The 20,943-nt window shown below is 37.5% G+C and overlaps 1 protein-coding gene across 1 annotated transcript in view; it reads right to left on the bottom strand.

The window, feature by feature from the left end:
* Positions 1–15,529, bottom strand: part of LOC122812774 (TBC1 domain family member 24-like) — a 168,270-nt gene extending 152,741 nt beyond the window's left edge. Inside the window, exon 1 of the mRNA XM_044084847.1 lies at positions 15,337–15,529. Coding sequence (XP_043940782.1) covers positions 15,337–15,478 — 142 coding nt within the window. The 5' untranslated portion in view covers positions 15,479–15,529. The remainder of the gene's footprint in view (positions 1–15,336) is intronic.
* Between the last annotated feature and the right edge of the window lie 5,414 nt (positions 15,530–20,943).

Genomic DNA, 20,943 nt, shown 5'->3' with positions numbered 1-20,943 from the left:
TAACTATCATTATCCAATTTGCTGATATGATTAGAAAAACTCAAAGCTGGATCTACCCGTATACCCAGGTCCTTAACTGAATCTACAGTTTCAATCACTGTGTGCTGTATACATATTCATCTTTCAATTTATGTCTCCCAAATTTTATATGCTTAGTTTTTGATGTATTTATCAGCATATTATTCTCCTGTACTCAAATAGTCAATTTAGTCAAGTTCTTTTGCAGACATGCCTTATCTGTAACACATGTAATCAATTTACCCAATTTCAGGTCATCTGCATATAGACTGTAGAACACCTTGGATGAAAATGTTAGGTCTGAAAGATACAATCTAAACAAATAAGGGTCTAGGATAGAGCCTTGTGGGACACCCTGACTGTAACCATGGATTTCACCTGTCCAGTTGCTGTATGATACTTGCCAAATCCTATTTGTAAGCCATGCAGCTATCCATCTCATTAAGAATACATCAATACCTATTTTATTGATCAGGGTTTTGTGTATGACCCTGCCAAATACTGAAGTTAAATTTATACAAATTACATCACAGCACAATATTTCATTCATAGCTGTTATCATATTGTTATAGAACATTATGTTACAGGTGGTAATAGATCTGTTTTCAACATATGCATGCTGATATATGGTTTCAAGTCCCAACCTATCCAATTCTGACAATAACTTATCCATTATTACCTTTTCCATTATTTTTCCACGACATGAAAGAAGACTTAAGGGTGTATATGACTTGAGGTTTGTCCTACACCCCTTTCTCTTAAAGACAGGTTTAATAAGCACTTGTCTCCAATCTTGAGGAATTTCCCCATATTTAGATATAATGGCACTGAAGTGTTCTCAGATCATTATTAATAATTCCGTCTCCTCCCTGTGCTTTGTTTGGATCCAGTTTGCACCATTCTTTTTTAATATAATCTAATTTGATTCCAGTTTCTGCAGTTCCCTGGATGTCACTAGGACAACTTATTACCCACTTTGTGGAGCCAAACTGTTTTTGCATAAGATTTTGTAACTACATCTATAATCTGTTGTGTCTGAGAATAAATTTTAGAATCTACACACACTTTATCAAGTTGTGTGTCTTTATCCCTTCCACATCCTATGTAGCTATAAAAAGGTTTCCTAATATGTGCAATATCTTTATATAAATTATCTTTAAATTTTTCTTGATCATGTCTCACACTATGCTTAATTTCTTTGTCCAGCTTGTTTATTTAATTTTTCAAAGTTGTAGTTCAACCTCTCCTCAGTTTCTTATGTCATTTGTCTCTCACTTAATCAGGTATCTTGCTCTTATGGAAATATATCCCCCTGATGTTGTATGGCTAGATCCTGATGTTAAACATTTTTTGATGTTTTGCATTCAATTTCTCTTTCAAAACTTTCCATATTACATCTGCAGTTTTTCCACTGAACACATCACAACAGTTAGTTTTAATAGTGACTGTTTTGCTTTCATATAATCTGTAATTAATCTTCTGTGCATTGGTTTAGATTTCAGTTTGGTAGAATTATCTAGCAATAAATTAACATTCATAATCCCATGATCACTGCACATCAGTGTTGATAAAACCTGACATAAAGTAACAGTAATTTTATTAGGAACACAGACAATGTCTAGTATGTTCCATTCCCAGGTCGTTTTTTTTTACAACCTGAAGTAATTGTTGTTCCTGAATATACGTTGTGAATAATTTCCTTACTAATGTTATTGAATTAATATTATTCCAGTCTGTTTCTGGTAAATTTAATTCCCCATTTAATATTATTCTTCCCTCCTGTGTTTCATGCAAGGAATGTATAAATTCCTCTAGGTCATCTGCACTTGACTTTGGTGGTCTATACACTCCAACAATTGTTATATGTTCCAGGTTTGTCTTTATTGTCACAGTTATACAATCATTGTATAGGTGTTATCATTGAACATGTAATAATCACAGGTCTCATAACTATTTTTATTCCTTAACATAACACCTCCACCTGACTTTTTGTTAGAATGTCTGTTATAGTAAAACATTTATACCCTGACAGAACTGGTTTCCGATCTTTGTTCTTTAACCATTTTTCACAAAAAATAACAACATCAATGTTGTAGAAACATCAAATTTTCCAATGAAAAAACTTTATTATTAATGATCCTAGCATTAACAAACATCAGAGATGTATCAAATGTTGGTATCTGTGAAATGTTAAATTTTTAACCTGGCAAAAATCCTACCTAGTGTTTGTCAAATACTGCAAAATAACTACTGCACAAATTCTCTTCCCTGATCTTGAGAAATGTAAACGATCCTGTCTGAGCACACGTATGCCCAAAACTAGGCCCGGATACTCTACACATTTCCATTTTTAAAAATGGGACATTTTTTCCATGTAGGTATTTTTCCCATAAAATCTTTCATTCACAGTGACCTGACTATCCTTTCTATATATGATTTGAGAAAGATACATCCTAACACTTGTACAAGCTATAAGCTAAGAGGACTGTAAGTTCCCTACTAACAGTCCGAGAGCCCTTGCTGATGAGATCATTTGTACTGACATGAATGAAAACAGATCGGTACTTCATTACATTAAGGCATTCCAACGCTTGTCTTACATTTTCTATTTTTGCTCCTGGCAAGCATAACACTATTCCATATTCATTATATTCTCTGCAAATGTAAATATCAGTTCCTCTGTTAATAGAATCACCAGTTACAAGCATATCGTTTCTCACCAGATCTGAAGAATCTTCACCTTCTAATATCACTCCCTGTAATCTGTGTGTTACATAACAAAGCAGTGTCCTTTTAGTAAGTATTCTCTTTACTTTACAGATTTATCATTTTCTTTTTCTTCCTTGTAATTTGTTGTGAACTTCTTCCTTTCTTTCTTTTTTTGTTTCCTTTTAAACACTCTAAATCCTCAGATTGCTGAATACTTGCATCCAGAATTCCAAAGTTGTTAGGGGCATCATCTTGTTTCATAGGGTTGAACGATCTTTCCAGACAATAGACACATCATTTCCTAAATGTGTTCTATTTGCTCTTTGTCTAACATTATTTATCTCAATAGTCCAGTTATTAATAAATGTAACAACAGTTCTCCAAGCTGTGGCAGTTACACAAGTGGAAACATCATCAGTAAGTCTAGATTTACTTCTAAAAATGGTAAGCAAATCATCCAACTTTTTATATGTGGAACACAGACCACCAGTGCTATCAGATGTTACCTTTAAATATGCATAGCATTTATTACACTGTACAAGATATTTGTGCTTTAGCAAATCATTAATGGCATACTCATTTAACGAATTCATATTCAGCTTCAAATGAATAAAAAAATAGAATAAAAAAGAAAAGAACAATAAAAATCAGTAATCACAGAATTCAAAGAGAACTTAAATCAACGTCTATGAGAAAAATCACACAAGCAATATACAACTAAATATTAAAATAAGTACAGTACTTTATAATTTAATACCAATCTTTCTTGTTTAAAAAATATATAAAATTATATTTAGCTTCTAATTGAAGGAAAAGCTCATTTTATCTAATAATATATCTATTACTGGACTAGTATATATAACAAAAATAAATAAATAAAAATAAATGTTATCTAACAAAGTGATGATGCTCCCAAAATGCTGCATTACTGAACTTGTTATGGAAGTAAAATGTAGAGAAGACGTTGTAAACTCGGATTAAAACTGGTTAAATGCGAAAAAGTAAAAACAGAAGTAAATCCAACCAGTCAGTCACTGTAGTTGCTGTATAAAATCATGGATTTTATTTAAAGGAAAACAAAACCATAAAAGCAAGGCTAAAACACAGATAAGTGCTTTAACGCCTTTCTAAACAGGCACATCAGATCTAAAAACTGTTAAAAACAAACCATCTTTTAAACACAGCTACCTCACCGGGTCACGTGATCTAAGAACTGGTCTTAAAGGGACATTTCCATTAAGTCCCTTCCTACCATCTGCATGCAATTCTAGAATGCATTTCGTCTCTTTACATTCTGTTGTATTCCTTAGATCAACTTTTCTGTTGCTAGGTGTAAGTAATTCCAAAACTAAAAACTTAAAAGTATGACTGGTGTCATTCTGTAGAACATGTTTATACAGTGCATTATGGACATCATTCTTCCTGATGTAATTTAAATGTTCTCTAATTCTGTCTTTCAAACATCTGTTTGTCTTACCTACAAAGTAGCATTCACATTTCACACAGAATGACAGATACACTAGATTTTTACTTCTGCAATTTGCATAAAAATGAAAGACATACCTCTTCTTACTCACTGGGTGTACATAGGAATAACTGCTATGAATATATTTGCACATGTTGCAGTCTCTATATGGAAATGTACCACATTTATCAGAGGCAAAAACCTTCTTATTAGTGGATTTATAACACAGCAACTGTTTTAATGATCTATTGCTCTTATAGCAAAACTTGGGTTTATTACCTAGTACTGACCTATACCTATCATCAGATACAAGTAGTTGCCAGTTTTTTCCTTATAATATTGCAGATAGTTTGAACATCCATAGAATACTTCATGCACATTCTTGAGGCAGAGCCTCTTGCATCAGAGATCTTTCTTTCACTGTTCACTACTCTCTCAGAGAAGCAAGGTTTAGCAATATCCCTCCTGTGTAGAGTACCCTGTGTAGGGTAGAGTTTTAATAGATAACAAGCATTTTTTGACAATTTTATATGAATGGTGTAGTAATTCAGATAATTAAGAACTGTACAGTGGTAACTATGGATGTCACATCACTCTTCACTGTTATCCCTAATGATGAAGGCATAGAATATGTTAAGTTGGTCTTGTTGAAACATTCAGGATATAGTATTGGTAAGATAGAGCTTGTCTGCTCCCTTCTTGACATCATTTTGAGCAATAATGTGTTCATATTTAATGATAAGCTATATCATCAGCAGACTGGGGTTGCGATGGGCACCATGTGCGCCAACAGCTATGCAAATATGGTGTTGGCGTACTGGGAGTCCCTCTAAATATTTAATCAAGGTAATTTCTTTCTTAAGTTTATCCCTTCAGCAAAAGAAGCAAATCTTGTAAAAAATATACATTTTCTTTAATACATTTAGTATTACATTTCCTTTTTTTTTAACTTCAACAGTTTGAAAAGATCATAATTTTAAAGAAGAAAACAATGCATTCTTGTTGAGCTGGTGAAGGAAGGCACAGTTTTAAAAGGAAAAGTAACACTAACTGTATTATGTGTAGTTTATCATAAAATGTTCTTCTTTTGTTGAAGGTTCTGACTACCTGATAAAACATCTGCAGATTATGACTCTTAATAAGATATGGTTATTGACACACTATTTTCATCATCTGTTAAATTAATGCACATGATGTAAGATGCTTGCAAAATGTAGTCCTAGAAAATGCAAACAACAAAGGTAGTCGCACCATTTCCTGTTAGCACAGGTACAATTGTAAGAACAGTGGCTGAGGTAATTATGTAGACTACAGGGACGGCACATCCAGGAATAAGCAGGTTTCATCATGTTCTAGTATACAAGCTAGACAAATAATTATTCAAAGCCTTATGACTGTGAAATATATGAGTTGCTAAGAAAACAGAGAATTTCAAAGGTTTTCTTGTGCCGTAAGTTATCAAATAATCAATCACCTGACTACTAGACATACACCTCCATGTTCACTGACAATATGGCTGTTTACATTGAACTATCTCTTCTCCATAACAAGTGGACTTTGCTTCAGAATAATTTTTATAAGCCTGAACTTGATGGGAGTGAAGACATCATATCAAATGTCTGTGCTGAAACTGGTGCCAAGCTCTGCAAACTCATGCTACCTACCTTGGAGACCATGGGAGCCAGGAGCGCTACATTTCTTCTGGGATAATACTATTCACTGAATTAGTTAAGGAACCACAACTTCTTTTTGCTTACCTGTCAATAAACTCATCACTGTCATCAGCCAGAGATCAGATCCTAAACATAGTAAAATTCCTGCACCTTGAAAATAATTAACATTGCCATTCTTCAGAAAAATGCATAAATACATCCATTCATTTCCTATAAAGAAAATCCACACCATGCACACCATTTCTGTAAATTATTCACTTCTAGCCAAATGGGTATATTTGGCTTCAGATTGTGTGTCTCACTGTAAAGATCTTGATTTGGCATAAAAACTTTTGAGCATTAGGAATGTTCAGATAATAACAATGGAAGTATGCCTTTAACTTTATTGTTATATGTAGGATCCTCAGAAAAATGTGGCTGAACATTGGTTGTATATGTACCAAACGATTCCTTGGACGCTTGTTTGTCGTATTTTATTTACTGGTTGTATATGCACTCTGCATGTCAAAACAAAACTCAGTCCTTTTCCTTTGAATAAATCGATTGAACAATGAAACACATAAGGGTAACCTATGACAGGATAATTCACACAAGCACTTCTTCTGTTAGGTTGCCTTTCTATGATCAGAGATTGGCTAATTATGGGCCACTTACTCTTGTTGAAAACTTGTCAGCCATCTTCAAAAAGTAAGAACATTGCTTTGTGGAACTGTAAAACTGACAAGGTTAATGTTACCTTATTGTTAAAACAGACATGTTTCCTGTTGTACATTGCATGTTCTCTTTAAGACAACTCAAAATAAATAAATAAAAAAGTGTAATTTAACACATCTGCCTTATTCAGAACGTCTTAAAGCCCTTTCCCTCTGCTCAGTGTTCAATACATTGCTGAGGGTGATCTATGCCTGGCTTACAAGACATCCGCAAACCCCACTCAAACAGTACCAGAAATACAAAGTCTAGAGATCTAAATTTTGTCTGTGACTTAAACAGAACATGCTGGAAAGACAGATACATGTCCCAGAGACTCTCCCTCCTATGGAACAGGATTCCTATCTATGTGAAGCTGAGTTTGTCTAGTACCCTATTTAAGTGTAACAGAGCAGTGGATGGGGAATAGGAAATTTACAACAGGCGTGCCATCCATGTCCCTTATGTTTAGAGGTAGCTTATAAATGCCTGTCCCTCAATGTCCTGTTTGGATACAGATACAGGACATCATTATTCTTTTGGGAAAACTTGGTTATGCTTAGAAAGGCCCCCTGGGTCATTAGATAGATAGATAGATAGATAGATAGATAGATAGATAGATAGATAGATAGATAGATAGATAGAGGAAATGGAAGGGCTTTTTACAAGTGTTGCCAGAAAAAAGTGCAGCTAGCTGAGCAGTCCAAAGTGTGGAACAGATAATGACAGAAATAAGTACCTCATAGTTGTTTAGTATGACTGCTAAGTTCTATCATTAAAGCATCTGAAGCACACCAGATGAGCACTGATTTCTAAACATGGATTACCACATAGCATTTACTGTACTGTGAGACACCGTACTAGATGGCTTATGGATAGCTAAGACGCATGACCAATTAAATGAGAAGGTTCTTAGATGCTAATGGTACAAAGCAATGTAATATAGCAATAAATGAGAGAACTAGTACTGGCTTATTATGCATCAATAATAAAGCCAAATATGAAACACAGTGGCCAGTTGACCAGACCAGAGCTGTGGTAAGTTCCAGAGAAGACACATCAAGGAAGGCATAGAAGATAGTATGAAGACCAACAATTAAAATGGAGTAAACTGTATAGGAAAGGTAGAAATATGTGTGCCATGCAATATTTTCTATTATTTACTTGCTAACTCATTCCGGTTCCCCACACTGTCATCTACAAGCCATTAGTATATTTCTCATCCCCCTCCTCACCAACAGTCCACCCGTACCAATGTGTACAGATGTAGGTGTTATGTGAAAATAAGTTACACTGTAGGACATTTACCATAAATTAAGAAAAAAAACCCAAAACACATCCTTTTCTAGCAAGAATGTAACCACCTACCTGACAGCCTGTCTAACCCACTAGGAACTTGCTAGAATTATTATTATAACACAATAACCCTGCAGAATTCCTATGAGAGTTGGGCAATGTATGATCCACAAGGGATAACTTGACACAGCTCAGTCATCATAGCATCAGTCACATTTTTCTAAACTAATATTAGGGCATTGTCATACTTTACCCATTTATTTCATGCTATTTTGCCTCCCCAAATTCTCTGTAAATATCAATACCACATACTGACCCATTCATTCTCTGTTCTTCAGAATTTCTGAGGACAACAGGTATAGGAGGCGAGATTCAGGGGTCACAGGCTGTCATCTTGCACTCAGACATATTTTGTCTTCTATCCCTTCACTACATTGTTAGCTGGCAGGAGTGGTACAGTTTCTGCTGTACTTGACTTCTGGGTGGGTACCTGCTTCCACACATGTGCTATGTGAAGCTAAACAGCAGAAATCTTTTAAGCTAGTCCTTGCCTCTACACCCCATAAATGTTATGCCTGCAGCAAGACACATGCATCTCACTTGTGGATGGACAACTAGGCCTGGAACACTCACTATCATCCGTCAGCAATTGGGGTGCTAACAGAACATGTATCATGTCGACCATGCTCATGGCTTTATTACTTTACTAAATGAAGGTGATCTGTTCAAGGACATTTTTATTTGATTATAGAATGATATACGTTGTTATGTAAGTCAGCAAGTTGAACTATGCTACACAATGATGCATCTCTTGTGTACCTACACAAACTATGTCATAACAATTCATATAATGGTTAGCCCACATACGTGGCAGCTTTTCAGGATTCCTTGCTGTAGGGGCTGCCCCCTACATATGGTTCCACAATTCTTTTATTCTTATAAATGTTACATTACTTCCACCTGCTTTATATAAGTATACATATGTGCATGTGTATGTTTATGTATGTGAATGTGTGTGTGTGTGTGTGTGTGTGTGTGTGTGTGTGTGTGTGTGTGTGTGTGTGTGTGTGTGTGTGTGTGTGTGTGTGTGTGTGTGTGTGTGTGTGTATGCGTACATGCATAAAGCAATGAGTGCTGATAAAAGGGTATGATAAAAATGTTTATCTGATCTACAGTCATCAAGCATGTATCCTCAAATTGTCCTCTTTATTAGCAGTTCATCACCAGTATTCTAGCACCACCTAGACCTAAAAAATATAGTAATCCAAAGTACAATGTTGTAAAAAAAAACAAACAAACAAAAAAAGAGCAATATACATACATATATATATATATATACATATATATATATATATATATATATATATATATATACATATATATATATATATATATATATATATATATATATATATATATATATATATATATATATATATTAATAGACACACACACACATATAGCTAGATCTCTACCCATCTATAATATTTGACATATAAAACTACTAACACTAAATTAAAATGCTATTAAAAGCACTATACTACAAAATGCAATGTTAACACTAAAACATGTTGAAAGTGTGTTCACTACAATAGTCCTAGAAAAAAAAAGAAAGCAAGTGTAATTATGGGGTAAGTTGTGAAAAAGAATAAGTGAACGACTGAATGACTGAATATTATGAAATGCAAACAAGTGACACCAGTGTCCAATTCAAAGCAAACCAATACAAAGGAATATTTGTGAAATACAGAGCCGTGACTATGTTAGTTACTGCAGTGTTGTATATGTGAAGACAGTAATATCATAACAATCTGTATGAACCCTGCAATATCAAGGAAGAGGAGATAGAGAAAACGTGTAACAGAAGCCCCAGTAAGCAAGAGCTGTAAGAGTATGACCCAGTAATAGATGGCTGGTACAATTAATCTGTAAGAAGCAAGCCATATGTAATAAAGGAATGGGACAAAGAAGGCATGCAGAGTGGGAAAGACAAAGTGACGCACACAGCGGCAGTTCTGCTATTGTACTATCAAGATGTGAAGAAACAGCAAATATATTGAAATATGGACAAAAGCAATCTTTAAATATTTCATGATACCTCCAACTAATAAATATGAATGCTATTGACATATGATAGGTATGAATAATATCTTCAAATTAGGCTACAGCAATGGACACAAGCTGGACTTCTGTGTTAGTGGTCATCTACACTACCATTTATCTCAAAAACATTATGCTGTCTCCTGTGTTTTGCCCATACTCACATGTGTTGACTCACTGATGATGGTTAAAATACAGTATTGTACAGAGGTCCTCTGAGAACCCAGCCACTGGGGATGCACAAGCCAGTGCATTTCTTCGTGCCGGTCCCAAGCCCGGATAAATGGGGAGGGTTGCGTCAGGAAGGGCATCCGGCGTAAAACATCTGCCAAATGAGATATGTGGAAACCAATACAGATTTACATACCAGATCGGTCAAGGCCCGGGTTAACAACAACTGCCACCAGTACTGTTAGCCGACAGGTTGCTGGTGGAAATTGGGCTACTGTTGGCCGAAGAAGGAGAAGAAGAGGGGGAATGCATGCCCAAAGGCAGGAAGAGAGGAGAAAGGTTAGGAGTGTGGTAGTGAGGGTAGGAACTTTGAATGTTGGCAGCATGACTGGTATAGGGAGAGAGCAAGCTGATATGATGGATGGAAGGAAGGTTGATATATTGTGTGTGCAAGAGACCAGATGGAAGGGGAGTAAGGCTAGGTGTATTGGAGGTGGGTTCAAATTGTTCTACCATGGTGTGGATGGGAGGAGAAATGGGGTAGGGGTTATCCTGAAGGAACGGTATACCAAGAGTGTTTTGGAGGTGAAAAGAGTGTCGGATAGAGTGATGTTTATGAAGCTGGAAAATGATGGTATAATGATGAATGTTGTTAGTGCATATGCTCTGCAAGTTGGGTGTGCAATGGATGAGAAAGAAACATTTTGGAGTGAGTTGGATGAAGTTGTGTTGACTGTACCCAAGGGTGAGAGACTGGTGATTGGAGCAGATTTCAATGGGCATGTTGGTGAAGGGAATAGAAGGGATGAGGAAGTGATGGGTAGGTATGGTGTTAAACAAAGGAATGCAGAAGGTCAGATGGTAGTGGATTTTGCGAAAAGGATGGACATGGCTGTGGTGAATACATATTTTAACAAGAGGGAGGAGCATAGGGTGACATACAAGAGTGGAGGGAGATACACACAGGTGGATTATATCCTATGTAGCAGGGCCAGTTTGAAGGAGATTGGAGACTGTAAAGTGGTGATGGGGGAAAGTGTTGTTAAGCAGCATAGAATGGTGGTCTGTTGAATGACGTTGATGATCAAGAAGAGGAGGAGGAGTGTGAGGGCAGCACCAAGGATCAAATGGTGGAAACTGAAAAAGGGTGATTGTGAGGTGGAGTTCAGGGAAGAGTTAAGACAGGCACTGGGTGGCAATGAAGTGTTATCAAATAGCTGGGTAACTACAGCAGAGATGGTAAGGGAGACTGCTAGAAAGGTGCTTGGTGTGACATCTGGACAGAGGAAGGAGGACAAGGAGACCTGGTGGAATGAGGAAGTACAGGGGAGTATACAGAGAAAGAGGTTGGCGAAGAAGAAGTGGGATTGCCAGAGAGATGAAGAAAGTAGACAGGAGTATAAGGAGATGAGGTGCATGGCAAAGAGAGAGGTGGCAAAGGCTAAGGATAAGGCGTATAGAGAGTTATATGAAAGGTTGGACACTAAGGACGGAGAAAAGGACCTGTACCAATTGGCTAGACAGAGACACTGAGCTAGGAAAGATGTGCAGCAGGTAAGGGAGATAAAGGATAATGAGGGAAATGTACTCACTAGTGAGGAAAATGTGTTGAACAGATGGAAGGAGTACTTTGAGGGGCTGATGAATGAAGAGAATGAAAGAGAGAGAGAAGATTGGATGATGTGCGGATAGTGAATCAGGAAGTGCAATGGATTAGCAAGGATGAAGCAAGGATAGCTATGAAGAGGATGAAGAATGGAAAGGCTGTTGGCCCAGATGACATACCTGAGGAAGCATGGAGGTGTTTAGGAGAAATGGCAGTGGAATTGTATTGATTGTTTAATGAAATCTTGGAAAGTGAGAGGATGCCTGAGGAGTGGAGAAAAAGTGTTTTGGTACCGATTTTTAAGAATAAGGGTGATGTGCAGAGCTGTAGTAACTGCACAGGGATAAAACTGATCAGTCATAGCATGAAATTATGGGAAAGAGTAGTGGAAGCTGGGTTAAGAAGGGAGGTGATGATTAGTGATCAGCAGTATGGTTTCATGCCAGGAAAGAGCAGTACAGATGCGATGTTTGCTCTGAGAGTGTTGATGGAGAAGTACAGAGAAGGTGAGAAGGAGTTGCATTGTGTCTTTAGCATATGACAGGGTGTCTAGAGAGGAGTTGTGGTATTGAAGGAGGAAGTCGGGAGTGTCAGAGAAGTATGTAAGAGTGGTACAGGATATGTACGAGGGTAGTGTGACAGTGGTGAGGTCTGCGGTGGGAGTGATGGATGTGTTTAAGGTGGAGGTGGGATTTCATCAAGGATCAGCTCTGAGCCCTTTCTTATTTGCACTGGTGATGGGCAGGTTGACAGACGAGATCAGACAGGAGTCCCATTGGACTATGATGTTTGCAGATGACATTGTGATATGTAGTGAGAGTAGGGAACAAGTGGAGAAGACCCTGGAGAGATGGAGATATGCTCTTGAGAGAAGAGGAATGAAGGTCAGCAGGACTAAGACAGAATATATGTGTGTGAATGAGAGGGAGGATAGAGGAATGGTGAGGATGCAGGGAGTACAGTTGGCAAAGGTGGATGAGTTTAAATACTTGGGATCAACAGTTCAGAGTAATGGCGAGTGTGGAAGAGAGGTGAAAAAGAGAGTACAGGCAGGGTGGAGTGGGTGGAGAAGAGTGTCAGGAGTGATTTGTGACAGACGAGTACCAGTAAGAGTGAAAGGGAAGGTCTACAAAAGGGTAGTGAGACCAGCTATGTTATATGGGTTGGAGACGGCGGCATTGACAAAAAGGCAGGAGTCAGAGCTGGATGTGGCAGAGTTAAAGAAGTTAAGATTTGCACTGGGTGTGACGAGGGGAGACAGGATTAGGAAGAAGTATATTAGAGGGTCAGCCCAGGTTGGACAGTTTGGAGACAATGCTAAAGAGGCAAGATTGGGTTGGTTTGAACATGTGCTGAGGAGGGATGCTGAGTATATTGGGAAAAGGATGAAGCTGCCAGGTAAGAGGAAAAGAGGAAGGTCTAAGATAAAGTTTATGGATGTGGTGAGAGAGGACATGCAGGTGGTTGATGTGACAGAGCAAGATGCAGAGGACAGGAAGAAATGGAAACAGGTGATCCGCTGTGGTGACCCCTAACAGGGAAAAGCTGAAAGAAGAAAAAGAAGCATAGAGTTCCTCTGACATGTCAGACACTCATGCCCACAAGTTGGCATCTGGTCCCTCAGTGAGAAAATCAATGGGGCATACATATTGGTAATGCAAGTTGACCCAGTCATAGGTGGCACTGTCCTCCATTCACAAGCTACAACAATACTTGAGCATTTCTTGAAATTAACAAAGGTGAGACACTGGTAGTTAGCTTAGCCACAATTGTTAGAAACATATACACTGTGAAAATCAGGCATGTATGCAATGATCATAACAGATGGTAGCTGTATACTAGGATACTGTTGAGTGTTACATTTGACAGCTTGGAAACTGTCATGAGTAGGCACAGTATTTTATGCAACATTAAAAAAACTATTGTGTCACATACCTAACATATGTGTACCATGTACATAAGAATAATAGATGTGTACTCATACTATTAAGCATTTTGTTTTTTGCAGACCATAATATGAAAAAAAGCAATGTCATCTTTATGACCTTTACAACTTTCCTATTTATTTTCAAGCTTAAATCGGATGATGTTCTATCAGGTCAACTTTAGCTCATCAGTCCTGAACTCTCTGTTCCCTGTTTTCCATAGGTAATCACTTAATCAGTGACAGTGTGGTTTAAGCATGTATCAGCACTGATTTCATTGTTTTGGAAGATTTTCCTTTCTTTGTATTTGTGCATTTGTTGAGTTGGTACATATTTGTTCAAGGGTATGTAAAGTTCTCCCTTAAATAGGTAATGCAGGAGGCACTTTATTGTTTATTTATTTATTTACTTTACTTTTATTTTTTGCCCGGACAAGGTTATGACTGGCCCTTTTCATCCATCTGAAAGCTCATACAGATGTTATTTGACAAATCATAGTGGACGTCATCTTTATTACTGTAACATACTCTTAACAGCTAATAATACTCGTGTTAAATATCACTGCTACTTTTACAGCAACATCAAGTTGAGCAGCGAACCTCAATTATACTTCTAGTGTGCAGGTACTACAGTTGTGTACAATATGTATGTGATGCTCCTGTATTCTAGCATATGTCTTCAGTGTGTGTGGGGGGGGGGGGGCATAGAGTTTCTGTGTTTAATGTATTTTTATCTTTTACATGGTTCTGATTTACCTGGTTCTGTCATGTATGGTTCTCATACATGTTTTTGGTATGGATGATTCTATAATGTCTTTTCCCATAAACAGTTCTGTCATATGTGGTTCTCTCAATCATGCTTCTGTTGTGCATTGTTCTCTTATGCATTGTTCTGATATGCCTGGTTTTGTCATGCACAATTCTTCTAAGTATAACTCTGCCACTTGTGGCTTTCTCATGCACAGTTCTGCTATATAAGATCTGCTGCACAGTGGAACTGCATTTTGCTGCCTACATTACATTTTCAGGCAAAAACATATATGCGACTGTGTATTGAAAAACTATGGAAATACCCCTTTATTTTCACAATTTTGTTTACGTGTGTGCTCATGCATATAAAGATATGCAAATGGTATAATTAGAATTTTATATTCTGCCTTGTGCCACAGCTGACAGTTAATGGAAGGAGGATACTTGACTGAAAGATAAAGGATCTTAAAGGTCTGAAGTGTCCACTGTAGTAGGGGAATATATAAAAGCAGCCAGGGGATTATTCAGTCACTTCTGAAATTAGACAATAAACTCTATAAAGAGTAAAATGCCAATAAGCACCACATATGAATATACAGCACATCAGAGAATGAATCCCCAAAAACCATTTGTAAACTTAAAGCAAATAAGAGAATACAACTCCAAACCATCATTTGTAAACTTACAGCAGATCCTAGAATGAAACCCCTTACCCTCCTTTGTAAACTTACTGGAGATCCTAGAATGAGACCCCTTTACTTCATTTGAAAACTTTGACCCTAAGAATGTCAATTAGTTTCTCTGTGTTTCTGCTATACAATCATTAATTAGGTTCAATTTGGATAAAAAAAGTTATTTAAAAATATCTCCCACTTTACATGGCACATATAAAGATGGCAAAAGATTCATGGCAACCCTTTTTAAATGGTCTTACCTTCCGCAGTATCAGACGTACGTGAAGAGGTCGACAAGGTGGAACCAGATCTTGATCGTCTTCCGTCTATATGATGAAGAATCTCCATTGCTGCACTCCTGGCTGCCCCAGGCAGATTGAGATGAAAGTGCATCATTTTCATTTCTTTCCGACTTGGATTCACCCTTCCAGTGAGAGAAGTTCTGCTTCCAGTTTCTTTAACACACAAAGCCTCTTTCAAAGTCTAATTCTCCTTCCTTCCTTTTTGTAGTGTACCACAACATAGGCACTCCAAACCAAAACAGAAAGGAGTGTCAGCTGGGAGGAGAAGACTGTGATTTCAGGGTTGCTATAATATACTTAAAGTCACAGGTGAGCAGGAAGTGAGTTTTGTTTATGACTAAAGAAGACAAAATAGGAAAGTATGTCATGTGTAACCTTGAAACAGCATGCATTAACTTCTCAGAGTTTTGGTATTGCCTGATATTATCTGTTTTGTAAAATAACAGATGTCTGTTTAGCAAAGAAACTAAGCAATAACTGAAGAAAAACACTGCAGACTATTACTTCACATGATGCAAGTCACATGTTGTTTTTCCTTGCAGACACATTTTCTTTGTGTGTGTGTGTGTCAGACTATATATATATATATATATATATATATATATATATATATAAAATATATATATATATCTATATATATATATATATATATATATATATATATATATATATATATATATATATAAAATATATATCTATATATCTATCTATATATCTATATATATATATATATATATATATACACACACACACACACACACACACACACACACACACACACACACACACACACACAAGCATGCACGCACACACACGCACACACACACACGTACATATAGATAGATAGATAGATATACATATGTATAGCTATAGCTATAGCTACTGATATAGGTTCATAGGTTGGTACTAGGCTATCAACTCTAGGGCCATAACAATTCCCTGGATATTTCTTCCCACAATATTTACTTCCCTGGACCCCTGTAGCAGGGCGACTGACGTAATCCCCGGGGTGAATTTTCTATCTCCCACCCAATTGTCAAGGTTCCTTTTGAAGAAGGCTAAGGAGGCTCTCTGCTTGCCATGTATGGGCAGTCTATTCCAGAGTATGGGGAGTCTCTGGGTCAGGAACCTATCCCTCCAGCATGTTTTGTTCATTGTGATGACAAGGTTTAGATCCCTAAAGTGTGTGGCTCTGAGGGATTGGGATTTCTTTAAGTGGAGCATGTCCAACAGCTCAAGGTTTGACATGGCCTTGTATGTTAAGCAGAGATCGCCTCTGAGTAGACGATATGCCGCAGAGTATAGCTGGAGTTTTTTTAGATGGTCAGCATAGAGCATCTGCTTTAGGCCTGTGATTCTTTTAGTGAGGTATTTCTGCGGCCTTTCCAGCTGTTGTAGATGTGTTGTGAGGTACATGTATTTATTTGGATTTATTTGTTAACTACAATAGATTTGCCAAAGGACTGTTTTCAGCTATGACATGGTCCAAAAATAAAGACGTGAGAGCAGAAATCACTAAAATTCAATTCAAACACAGATCAGATGAGAAAACATCTTGTTGCACACAGGAAAGTATATTAATACATTAGTTCCATGGACCATACTCATTGGATCTGTAAGCATCAAAGATAGTTACTTCACTGTATTAAATCAGACATACATGTATATGTACTGATTAGCACTGAAGCTATCAGTGCAAACATAAAATAAGAACATATTTGTTAAGCACATAATTCTACTAAGTATAACATAGCTTTCTCATGCACAGTTCTGCTGTATATGATTTGTTGTACAGTGGAACTGCATCTACATTACATTTTCAGATAGAAATGTATTTGTGACTGTGTATTGCAAAACTATGGAAATACCCCTTTGTTTTCACAATTCTGTGGTCGTCAGAGGCAATGCTAATCCACTGATGAAACAGGTAGGTGATCTGTTGGCACATGCTGATTATTGTACTGTTTAATCCAGAAATATATATTCTATTGTCTGTCAGACAGTGGAGACAGTCTATTTTATATAAATATATTTTATTTACAGTGCTGAAAATAAAACTTGGACTTTACTTACAACATAAATAATGTGCAGTATATTCTTATCCCTTATAAATTCTTCTTACCTACAGCTTAGCTTAACGTCTCTGAAACATATCAGTTTCTGACTGTCCAGAGTTTATGCCAGACTGCCTTATAACTATCATTACATCCGCATACAGGTCTGTAATAGCCATTCACTATCCACATTTAAGTCTGTGGCATTCCTGGAGAAGATCCACAGGTAGGTTCTTGGTAATCTACAGATCCTTCCAGTTAACAGCTTCATTTCTTGTTATAAGAGAAGCAAACCTTTTTGAAGTCATGGGCTACAAAGTTCTTCCACGTAATTCACATTACATCATGGCACTCAAATGACCTTGATTTTGTAGAATGTCCATGATTTTTCTTTATATATTTGGTCTGTTCCATATAAAATGTGTGGTTTTCTGGCAATGTGCTAAGTTCTGCAATCATTAAATAATAAACATACTTTTAAGTTTGAGATTTCATATTCTCCAGAAAACACATAATAAAGCAAAACCTGTTGTAATAGCAGCATTCTAAGTACACAAGAGCAATATTTAAAATTAGTCTATAATTTTGGTTTTCTGCCTGATTCTTAAGCCAAGAGGTTGAGAGCTGCGCATTAGATTTTTTACAAATGTTCATTGCCATATATACACCAGCACTGTATAAATAAGCACTTTATATAAATGCAATTGTCACTATATCTCACTCATGCATGCAGGCACTCACACACACACACACACACACACACACACACACACACACACACACACACACACACACACACACACACACACCGCACACGCACACACACACACACACACACACACACACACACACACACACAATAGCAAAGGCTGAAAAGTTTTTGCAGCAATTCAAACAAAGGAAGATAAAGCCGTGAGAAAACAAAGTGAAAGAGGTCGTTGTTTCAGAGGGGATTGCTTGGGAAGATTAGTGAATTAGTGATAATGTCTGTGACATTATTTGGGTGGCACAGTATCACACGGTTGTTAGTGCACGAAGATGAATGGAGCTTAGTTAGATTTGGGCAATGAATGATGGAATACTGAGAGCTGAATGGAAACATATATAAAGTGTCTGTAGTTCTGGGTCTAAATGATTCATAGATGTGTCTGTGTCTCCCTCATCTTCATGGCTGTTGTGGAGAATGAAAATGACTGAAGGAGTGTAAAGTGATGTGGGTGGAAAGAAGTGCCACACTAAGTGTAAATTTAGAAAAATGTTCACTTGGCAGTTAGAATGAAGTGACATCTGTTTCATGTGTATACATTATATTTCTGACATCTGAGGGATAGTGGGAGATAGATGTAGTAGATATTCAATTTGCTACTAATAATTGTGTGAGACCACTGTTCTCTGACCCTCTTCTGAAATTGTATTATTTTGTTTCTGCTTTTGTTGTATACTGTTTGCCAGCTCATCCTTCAAAAAGGTCTTCAAACCAGTGTATATATCCAGTTAAAAATATTAAAATAAATAAGTAAAAATAAATGTTAATTGCAATAGATGGACATAACTTATGATTCATTCCTTCATTTGACAATACCCTGTTTATGCTATTCATGACAAGCAAGGGATGTAGGACATGGAACCAGTCCTGGATGGTCTACTAGACACAGTTATACCACAGACACACACATTCGGGCAGTTTCAATGAATGTTAATTCACTTGCCAGTGTGACTTTGAAAGGAAACTGCACATCCTGGCAAAAATCCATATGGAATAAGGGAGGGCTTGCATAAGGAAAACTGCTCCAACTAGGAAACCAAAAACACTCAGCTAAGAAAAGAATATTGAGAATTGATAGTTATTTTCAGAATTATACTTGTAAACAACATATTTTTGCTTCCAGAGATTGGTAGTTTGCTTAAATTAGTCAGTAATATATAACAATGTTATCTGTGATGCACAAAGATAACAAACCTACGGTGTTTAAGACTTTCCACAGCATCATGGTATTTTGAGATCAATGTAAAATGATTATTGGGAGTGTATATTATAGATTAGACGTAAACTGCAGGACCCCAGAGCACAGAAGGATAAAGCCCTAACTGTGGTCTAGATGACCCGTGATGGAAGTGTAGGCCCTCATGAAATAGAACATTCTAATTAGTTATGGTGCTAGTGTTAGGGGAAACAACTACAAACCCATCGCCCTCATGGCTGTCTGGATGGCTGCCTCTCTGCTTAGCTGTTATCCCCCCTTCACCAGCAGTCTTTGATGCAGCTGTTGCAGTTGGAAATGGAATGGATTTGATATTAAAAGGACAGGCTTCATGGATGGCAGAAATAAAAGTGGAAAAGTATCAGGAAAACAATACATTTTCATAGGTTCATAGGTTCATAGGTACATACTAGGCTATTGGCCCTAGGGCCTATATAAGCCTAGCCAAAAAATGTACCCTGGCTTTCGCCACCCAAGAAAATTATTTTCCTGTGCCCCTGTCGAGCAGATCCACAGAAGTGATCCCTGGGGTGAATTTCCCATTTCCCATCCAATCATCAAGATTTTTCTTGAAGAGTGCTAATGAGGAGCTCTGTTTGACATAGATAGGTAGTCTGTTCCAGAGTATGGGAAGTCTCTGGGACAGGAATCTATCCCTCCAGCATGTTCTGTTTATTGTGGTGACAAGGTTTAGGACCCTAGAGCGTGTAGCTTGGAGGGATTGGGATTTCTTTAAGTGGAGCATGTCCAACAGACCTGGGTTTGACATAGCTTTGTATGTTAGGCAGAGATCGCCCCTGAGTAGGCGATATGCGATGGAGTAAAGCTGTAGTTTTTTGAGACGGTCTGCGTAGGGCATCTGTTTGAGGCCAGTAATCCTCTTTGTGAGGTATTTCTGTGGTCTTTCCAGTTGTTGTAGATGTCTTGTGAGGTACATATCAAAAGGGGCATTGTACTCTATAATGGGTCTAATGAGTGATGAGTAGAGGGGAACAATGACCTCTTTTTTTTCCTGGATGAGAAACCTTTTGTGATGAGTAGTGCCACGTAGAAGGATTTCCTGATTACTGTGGTGATGTGATTATCAAAGGAGAGACTACTGTCCACCTGTGTCCCAAGGACTCATCACACTTTCGGTGTTAAGTAGACTACCACCTATGTGGTAGCTCGTGGGTACAGAGTTTTTACCAAAGGGGATGACAATGCACTTTTTGGCATTGAGCTTAAGGCCATGGCTTTGACACCAGGCATCTGTCTCAGTGAGGCCCTTTTGTAGGATGTCCACATCGTTAGGAGTTTAGATTATGGCTCCTATTTTGCAGTCATCTGCAAACTTCATTAGCCAAAGACCTTCTGTGTTAGCATGTACTTCAGAAAAGTAGATACCAAACAGGAGAGGACCCAGGACTGAACCCTGTGGTACTCCAGTTGTCACTGGTCTGAAGTCAGATTTGGAGTCTGCTACTTTCACAGTGTGGGTTCTGTCAGTGAGCCAGGTGGCAACCCATCTTGTGACATAGGGATTTATA

Source organism: Protopterus annectens, chromosome 10.part0 (assembly GCF_019279795.1).
Source record: "Protopterus annectens isolate FY-2018-M chromosome 10.part0, PAN1.0, whole genome shotgun sequence".
In the NCBI taxonomy this organism is placed as follows: domain Eukaryota; kingdom Metazoa; phylum Chordata; order Ceratodontiformes; family Protopteridae; genus Protopterus; species Protopterus annectens.
This window is presented reverse-complemented; position numbering and strand designations above follow the sequence as displayed.